Genomic DNA, 8,246 nt, shown 5'->3' on the forward strand with positions numbered 1-8,246 from the left:
GTTGAGGTCTCGGCCGTGTATACTAAGGAGGTGGGGTTTACTGAGAGCAAACACGATGTGATGGAGACATCAGTATGGCCCGCAGTGGAGGGCTACCCCACAGACATAGCAGTCTAGATGGCTACTCTACAAGGCAGAGGACCAGACAAGATCGAGTTGTCGACAATCCCCAAGCCATGCGTGCATTACTTGTAAGAAGAGATCGGTTCATTTCATTGGTATGATTCATTTTCAATTTTTTGAACCAGGGTCGATACCCAGCCCAGCGGGGAAAAAGGTCCCACGGATGCCCATAGAAACACACCGGAAATAACGGAATCCCTCCAAGAACCCCCGGCAAAAAAACGACACGAATTGTTTAGCCCTTCTTCTTGCTGACACCGACGGTGCGACCGCGGCGGCCAGTGGTCTTGGTGTGTTGACCACGGACACGGAGGCCCCAGTAGTGACGGAGACCACGGTGGGAGCGGATCTTCTTCAGGCGCTCGAGATCCTCACGGATCTTGCTGTCCAGGGAGTTGGAAACAACCTGGGTGTCCTTGCCGTCGGTGATGTCGCGCTGTCTGTTAAGGAACCACGAGGGGATCTTGTACTGGGTCGGGGTCTGGAGGATGGTGACGATACGCTCGAGCTCTTCGGTGGTGAGCTCACCAGCACTGTAGATAGGATCCTTGTCAGTTTGGTTCTTGTGGAATTGTGCGTGATTCCCGTTCCATGTCGATTTGTGGTTTATTCCAATGCCTTTCCTTTCATGCCTCTCCTCCATGTGGGAATGATTCAATTTTCGATGAGGGGTGTGTGGGTGATTCGAACGTACCGCTTGGTGAGGTCGACATCGGCCTTCTTGCAGACCAGGTTGGAGTAACGGCGACCGACACCCTTGATCTGGGTCAGAGCGTACATGATCTTCTGCTTGCCGTCAACATTGGTGTTGAGCAGACGCAAGATGAACTGGAAGTTCGTCTTCTCGCCGGACACGAGCGCTGTTATCGAAGTGCACGTTAGCCTTCAATTTCCAGAACCGTCGTCTTTTTCCATCGCTTTTTCTTTGCGCAATCGTTGTGTTGTATCATAGAGGGCTTTCAGACTGAAAGAAGGGGTGTTCACGTACACATGGTGGGCGATGGGCGAGTATCGCGATGGGTTGTCGACAGAGGGATGGAGAGGAGGAAGTCCAACTGAGTGACTTTGCTTGTGGGATCGGGTAATTAACGCACTAACCTGTTTGGGATGAGGGCTCGCTTGTGAACCACTAGGCCAGGATAGGTTAGCGCGCAGATCAGGTGAAGTCAGCTGACCTCTGTCTGTATGTGGTTATATTACTGTAATAAGCCTCGCTAATTACATGTATCTTACCACTAGCCCTGATATCTTTGTTGTTCCTGGACTTACTTCCTTTGGTTCCTGGATGTCTTCAGCCACTATAAGTCTATTTCTTTGAATCGAAAGGGGAATTAGCAGCTGCTGTCAACTCTTTGACTCGAATACTTTGAGCTGGTTCCATCGAGTCTCCATCCAGAGCCATACCTTTTGGGGCATTGCGACTCGAGACTCTTTTGTGACCGCGCTCAAGCGCGATCTGTTCATCTCAGGGCCTCCTCATGGCTAATAAGGCAACCTTTTACCTGCTTACCCCTACTTACCCTCTTAGGAGTATGGCTACTGTGTCTCCGCTCACTTGGATCGGATGTCTCAACCTTTCTGACGGTCACTTGAGGCGTGACTTTCCCGTCAATATGCGATATCCTTTGTTCACATGGCGTAACTTCGCCCTTAAAGATTGGATGCTGAGGTATATTTTTAGTCGACGACTTCTTTGATATTCCTTAGGTCGGCCGCGAGGCCTAACCTCTCGACAATTATAGAAACAACTTGGATCATGCCGCTGCTGCCCTACTGAATCTGGAGCACGAAGCCTTGGTCTCCAGCTCTGCTCTTTGATTAACAGAATACTACCATGGACTCGAAAAATTGAGCTCGAGTGTTCTTTCACCCGCTTACTATGTTCAATGCATTACTCGTCTTACTAGTGGGGACGGCATTGACCCTGGTCTTTGGACAACGAGAACTTTCGTTGTTCATTAAAGAGCCCAGCTCGCACTGCTTGAAATGGCCTTCGATTGCTTTTTTCGACGATTTGAACTAATGCTCGATATCTCAGCATTCTAATACTATTCTCTTGTTCCTGTTTCATACGCCATATCTCACATATACCGTCTTCGTTCATCATGGCGGAGTCTCCTAATCTCCCCTTTCCGCGCCACCCGGACGACCTTGAGCATCCACCTGAGCCTAGTGAACTATATGACTTGATGGCTCTTGAAGATCCACCTGAAGATTGGAAGTTTCTGACGAGAACTCTGAGTACGCTGAGCCAGTCGAAAGGGCGCGAGATCGGGGTCGGACAGATTGATGTAGTGATGAAACATTACTTTTGGGGAATTCATTACGAGAAGCAGCTCGTCACTGCTCATTACACCAGAAAGAGACGAAATATTATCGATCTCAAGAAAATGTTGTGGAAGTTGTTCTATTACATGCAAGAGCAGCATCGTCCAAAGAGCTGGATGGAATTGTTTAACTTCAACCGAGACAGTGGCCCTCGACTAATGAAATACAATCTTGAACCACGCCCTACGCCTGTCAGCCGATGGTATCGGACCCTTCCCGAGATTGATGTAGCTATCCTTCCCGGGTACCAGCGTCCTTCCGATGCGAAGCCCGAGACATCAGATGGTTATCTGCAGCAATTTCTCTTCTCAGCCGACACTTATGTAGAGCCACCTCAATCAATACCCCGGCTCATAACGGTACGCCCCGGACCAGTGTCGGACCAAGAGGTAGGCGAAAGGATTCAGGAGTATTTACAGCCATCCTCGTCACCGATCTTCGAGCCCTGGGACTTACAGCAGTCTCCAGGACTTGATAAACGAAACCTAACGCCGCTCGGAGGCCCAAACAAGCGACGACGAGTTCTTTCGCCCGGCGCTCCTGCTTACACGGGCCCGAAACCTATAGGCCCCGGTAGCTTTGATCCTATCTATGCTGCCCGCATCCGCGAATACGATGACCCAATCTATGCGGACCCTAGCCACAGTCCACTCTTCACAACAGCCCCTGTTGGCTATCAGCAAATCAACAAGCTAGTTGACACGGCCCTTTCATCTGCCTATGATCCTAGAAATGTCACAGAGATCATTGAAAAGGCCCTTATGAAGATTGCATACAATGACCTGGAGCGCGATCCCAGTGCCCCAACTCGCACCGTGCCTACTCCGCAATTGACTGCTCGCTCGCTTAACGATCTGTTTAACACCCAGCTTGGGACCTTCAATAATATAGCCAACGTAAGGTTGGATCCTGTGACCTTTACATGGGATGAAAATGGCCTCGTTTATCCTCTGCGTGGCCGCGGTCCCATCTGGAATGGGAATTCCTGTTCCATTGATGCCGTCATTGCAGCGGGCATTTTGATTGATGCTGGCTGCACCAAGATCGACCGTTACAATAACCGACAGGCAGATTTCAAAGACATTGAGAAAGCTTTTGTGGAAACTATCAACGTGGCCTGGGATGTCTTGGATGAACACAATTCTCGCGCCCAGCGCGATATGTTCTTCCAGAAGGTCTGTGATACTTATCCAAGCATGAAAATGGGACAACCTGTTCCCCCATGGGCTGTTTGGGCAGAGAGCACCAAGAGCTTTGCTCAATTTCGGTTTTTTTACGCTGAGCGAATAGTGCCCTGCAGATGTACACGTACAAAAGCGTTTGTCATGTCCCACCAAGGTTCCTGCGTGATGCCTGCCTATATCAAGGGCGATGAAAAGGGGATCGCGGTGCCTCAGTTGCTTGAGCGATGCTTCTATGCCAGGAAGGAAAGTAAGTGTATAGCTTGTGGTGGAGTCAATATTCGGAGCGAGAGAAAGGTCGGTCAGCTTCCACTACGCTTGACCATGACCTTTGATGGAAGGTCAAAGATTCTTGATCACACCAAAGATATTGACTTCCAGTATATTGACTATGGCGACAACGTCCAGAGAGCAAGGTACCGTTGGCTTGGTGGCGTCTATATCCACCAAGGACATGCTCGTGTCTACTGGACAGATACGAAGCGTGGTGAATACGACACAGGAAACATTTGCATGTACGACAGCCAGCTGAATCATGGCTTGTTTGTCGGTGGAATTCCATGCTATAACAATAATAATCGAGTCCCCATCGAGTGGTGCACCGGTGGTGCTATTCCACTGGTGTTCTATGAACGGATCATGAACCCTGCAAAGGATGTCCTGGCAGCAGCTCTCCAGACCGTGCAGGATATGACCCTGTTGAGATCGCAGGATAAAGAAATTCTCCAGAACCACAACCCTTGGGCTCCATTCTCTCCCCAAATCCAAAAGGAGCCCTGGAATCGCGTCCTGCCCGGTCTAGCCCAGCCCTTCACTGCCTTCCCACCGTTCACTGGCTACGACGAGCAACTTCTTCCTGGACAAGCCCCCAGTCCACCAATTCAGACATCCGTCTTATCTGTTTCTCCACCTGTTGGCGCTCCTTTGACCCCTAGCAGTGCTAACCGGGCGGCTCTCAACCCAGCACTCCTTGATCCGAATGTCATCGACTGGACATTAATCGACCCAGCGCTATTAGCCAGCACCGCCCCGCCACCTACCTCAAGCTATCCGGCCTTCAACTGGCTCTCATATCGGGAGCCGGTGCCAGATGCAGCTTTATTCTCTCCTCCCACAACTGTGACCCCGAGCGAGGACGGGTTCGACATGTATCATGGCGCACTTGACTTCGCACAGCAGGACCCGAACTGGTTTGCTGAGATGACGACCCTTTGGCCCCATGGTCAACCTGCCGAGGAGGGCGCTTTGGACTTCCCCGGGCTAGCTGAGAACCCCCAGCCTCCGTCTCGGAGAAGGAATGTTACCGTTTCGAGAGATGCAGATAATGATGATATGATGATGGATGTCGATTTCGATGAGTCGGCTGGTGGCACTCGGATGCCGCATCCAAGAAAGGGTCGTCAAGCCCGTCGTAAACAAGCTCCTGCGGTCACACCGGAGGTGTCCGATGCGGAGTTTGAGGTGCAGTTAACGCCACGTCGTCAAACTCGTTCTGTTAAGAGACTTGGTACTGAGAGCCCCAAGAAAGCTAGCCCCAAGAAGGCTCCAAATTCTCCGAAGAACGCGAAGAAAATGACGAAGAAGGATTCTGGAGAGGATTCAGAGCCGAAGAGGGTTCAGCCTCCTAGGAGAGGTAAAAAGTAGAGGGGTTGAGGAGCAGGCTAATGTTAAGATGTTTATTATACAAGGATGCAGTGCATTTGGCGGACTTTGGACTAAGTGCTACATATTATTTAGGTTAGAATTGTTTATGTGATTCATATTATATGCTTACCAACACTATATTCACAAGTAAAAAGAGCTGAAAATAACAAAAACAGGGAGTATACTAGTCAACAGGGGTCTCTGCCAATCAGAGGCCTCTTATTAAACATATCCACACATGAAGTTGTATAACTCGGCAAATGTTTCGATGTTTCGATGTTACGATGTTACCTAACTTAACTGTTCGGTCGTCTGTGCGAGTTCCCCCCCCCGCAATACCCCGGACTCTCCTTTCTCTTCTTCTCCTTTCAACCTCTGAAAGCATCCTCATTCCATCTGTTTCAAATACTCTAGGATGATTGACTTTAATCCACATTCATTCATAGGGTCAGATATCTTTATAAACTTCTATTATCTATTTACACATCCAGGCTATATCCAGATCTAACGCAGTGGGGAAATCATCCAAAACAAAAGGAATCTACAGACGCGCTCTAGGCGGGCCCGTGGCAGTGTTGCTCTTCTTCGGCGCAGAGACATATCCACCAAGACGGTTGTCACTGTTGGTAACAACACCCTGAGCATCCCGCTGGATACCAAGCTCAACGAGCTTCGCAAACGCCTTGGCAAAGTGATCAAAGAAGAGGTCCTTATCATCGGCGTACTTCTTCACCCACGGCGCAAACGACGGATCCGTCGACAGTGCCATATCAGTCGGCAGCATCATCAACGGCTCCTCGTCTTCCTCAGCATCAGGATCCTCGTACACAAACTGCGTCATGCCGGTCGCCAGCTTGCGAGGCTTCCAGTCAAGCTGCAGCAGCAACTTGAAGAACGAGTTCGAGAACCGCGTCGGGTTCGTCACCCACGGTCCTTCGAATCCGCTGCGGTCGCCGTGGCATCGGCCCAAGTTGTGTCCGCCGGTTAACGCTACGATCTCCTGGTCGTTGAAACCCATGCGGTAGAAGATGAACCGCAGGTGGTCGGCGCCCTGTGCGCCGTCTGGTAGCCGGCCTCGTGGTGGCACCTTTGAGTCGTCTACCAGGTCTGTCCGTCCACCGTGCCATTCGATTTCTGGTCCGCCCATCTCCTTGATTGCCACTACGCCGGCTAGTGTCCACAGATCTGAGTAGGTGATCCACGGGTGCTTCTCTTTGACCGGCTCTAGGAATGCCCGTCCGTGTTGCAGACCTGCGTTCGATGGGTCGCCTCCTTCAGCTTCGTATCGCATGCCCGCGCCATTCGAGCCGCCAGTGTCCGACTCGAGATCGTATGTGCCGGAGGAGTGCCTGGGAGGATCGGGTTAGCCGTTGCGCTGGGTGGGTTCGGCTGTCGCTCCGGGATCCCGACCGGGGAAAGCAAAACTGTCCCGGTGTTTACATACCATGCCAACCGCACGAACACGGGTCCTGCACTGCCATCATCATAACCGGGCTTCTTTAACTGGGCGGCGATATCCTTGCGGACTGCCTCATAGTCGTGGGTGGTCATTCTCGGCCGAGAGCACTGTCCGGGGTAGATTTCTTGAAAAGTTTGGATCGGGAACAACACGAGGATGAAGTTGTTTCAAATGATTTTTCGCAAGAGAAAGAGAATGCTAAGAGAATCTGGAGAGTGTCCAGGAAAATTGGAAGAGAAAAGGGTCTTCTCCAGGACTCGTCCACATGCGCGGAGTGACGGTGGATCCAGCGGGCCGAATCAATTTGCGCCTTTTCAAAGCAGCCGAGGTCCCTTCGGTCGACGGCAACAGTCAATCAACCACTGATTTTCTACTGATTTCGGGTGGATTCGCTTCAGAGATACTATACGGACCACCGGTGCTCGCTCGGCCTCGGAATGAATCACAGGGGCCGGGCCTTTTAAATCCACGCTCGGGTTCAGGCGTTTGCCTATCAAATGCAATGCCGCGCGCGAGCTGGATACTTCGGAACTCGAATTCCGACGGACATTCACAGTGTGATATCATCTACATGGACTAACTCGCAGATCAGAGGTATACTGCTTACAAGATTTGGGACTAACTGGATTGATACAATATGCAGAGAATATGATTGTGATTGTTGATACAATTCTGATATCACAGAAATCCGGGGATTCCCCAGACGAAACAATCCAAATACCTCGGGTCAAACGAAACACACCGCAACAAAGAACTCACACCTTCTCCGTATCAATCTCAAACTCTCCATCAACATCAGTCTCCTTATCAACAGCATCACTAGCGAGAGCACTATCCTCATGTATCTTCGCCAGCAACAACTCCCTCTCCGCCCGTAACTGTTCCACCTCGTGATTTTGCTCCCGCAACGCAACTATCAAATCCCGCACTTTCTTGCGATACAACAACGAGAACTCATCAATCTCCCGACCCATCTTGCGATGTTTCATCCGTAGCCAATCTCGCTCCTTCCGCAAGCGGCGTCCCCGTTTCTCCAGTCGGTGTCGTGATTTCACGTCTGTATCGCGGATCATCTTGATCACGTTGTCGATTACATCTGTGTGTTGGTCTTCTAGGTTTCCTGCTTCCGCGTGCTTGGCTATGCACGTGAATGTTGCGCAGATGTCTTGGGCGATTGAGCGCATTAGCTCTTTTTTTGTTTTGGAGGTTTGGGCTTCGAGGTTTTCGAGGCGGAGGGTGCAGGATCCGGCCCAGGTGGGTTGCTCTGTTGATGTTGGGCGGACGGGTGGTGATGCTGGTTGGAGGAATGGTGCTGTTCGCTCGATGGCTGGTGGTGTCGGTGATCGTTCTAGTTTTTCTGGGTTGGGAGTTGGTGGAGGCGTTTCTCGCTCTTTGGTTGGCATATTGAGGGTCGAGCTCGAGTCTTTAGAGCTGGGTACGAAGGTGAGTCTGGTTGACTTGACGTAGACGCACTTGGTTTTTGGCACTCAATTTTGTCGACTCTTTGGAAC

The 8,246-nt window shown here is 50.8% G+C and overlaps 5 protein-coding genes across 5 annotated transcripts in view; 2 read left to right on the forward strand and 3 right to left on the reverse strand.

Moving 5' to 3' along the window:
* Positions 1 to 358: 358 nt before the first annotated feature.
* Positions 359 to 1,539, reverse strand: PENARI_c021G10780 (40S ribosomal protein uS13; the record flags this gene model as incomplete). Its single annotated transcript, XM_022635272.1, has 4 exons — positions 359 to 656; positions 818 to 983; positions 1,222 to 1,252; positions 1,528 to 1,539. The coding sequence occupies 4 exons, from the start codon at positions 1,537 to 1,539 to the stop codon at positions 359 to 361; spliced, it is 507 nt and encodes a 168-aa protein (XP_022484893.1).
* Positions 1,540 to 1,601: 62 nt separating this feature from the next.
* On the forward strand, positions 1,602 to 1,941 carry PENARI_c021G06009 (uncharacterized protein; the record flags this gene model as incomplete). Its single annotated transcript, XM_022635217.1, has 2 exons — positions 1,602 to 1,792; positions 1,866 to 1,941. 2 exons carry the CDS (start codon positions 1,602 to 1,604, stop codon positions 1,939 to 1,941), a joined length of 267 nt encoding a protein of 88 aa, XP_022484979.1.
* A 287-nt stretch (positions 1,942 to 2,228) lies between these two features.
* Positions 2,229 to 5,276, forward strand: PENARI_c021G10237 (uncharacterized protein; the record flags this gene model as incomplete). Its single annotated transcript, XM_022635261.1, has 1 exon — positions 2,229 to 5,276. The coding sequence occupies one exon, from the start codon at positions 2,229 to 2,231 to the stop codon at positions 5,274 to 5,276; it is 3,048 nt and encodes a 1,015-aa protein (XP_022484975.1).
* Positions 5,277 to 5,817: 541 nt separating this feature from the next.
* On the reverse strand, positions 5,818 to 6,827 carry PENARI_c021G02776 (peroxidase; the record flags this gene model as incomplete). Its single annotated transcript, XM_022635171.1, has 2 exons — positions 5,818 to 6,625; positions 6,721 to 6,827. The coding sequence occupies 2 exons, from the start codon at positions 6,825 to 6,827 to the stop codon at positions 5,818 to 5,820; spliced, it is 915 nt and encodes a 304-aa protein (XP_022485003.1).
* Positions 6,828 to 7,490: 663 nt separating this feature from the next.
* The window catches only part of PENARI_c021G09046 (3-isopropylmalate dehydrogenase), a gene marked incomplete at both ends in the record, with an annotated part of 2,387 nt that continues 1,631 nt past the window's right edge, over positions 7,491 to 8,246 (reverse strand). The window contains one exon of the mRNA XM_022635244.1: positions 7,491 to 8,166. Coding sequence (XP_022484914.1) covers positions 7,491 to 8,166 — 676 coding nt within the window. The remainder of the gene's footprint in view (positions 8,167 to 8,246) is intronic.

Source organism: Penicillium arizonense (assembly GCF_001773325.1).
Source record: "Penicillium arizonense strain CBS 141311 chromosome Unknown PENARI_contig021, whole genome shotgun sequence".
Taxonomy (NCBI): Eukaryota; Fungi; Ascomycota; class Eurotiomycetes; order Eurotiales; family Aspergillaceae; genus Penicillium; species Penicillium arizonense.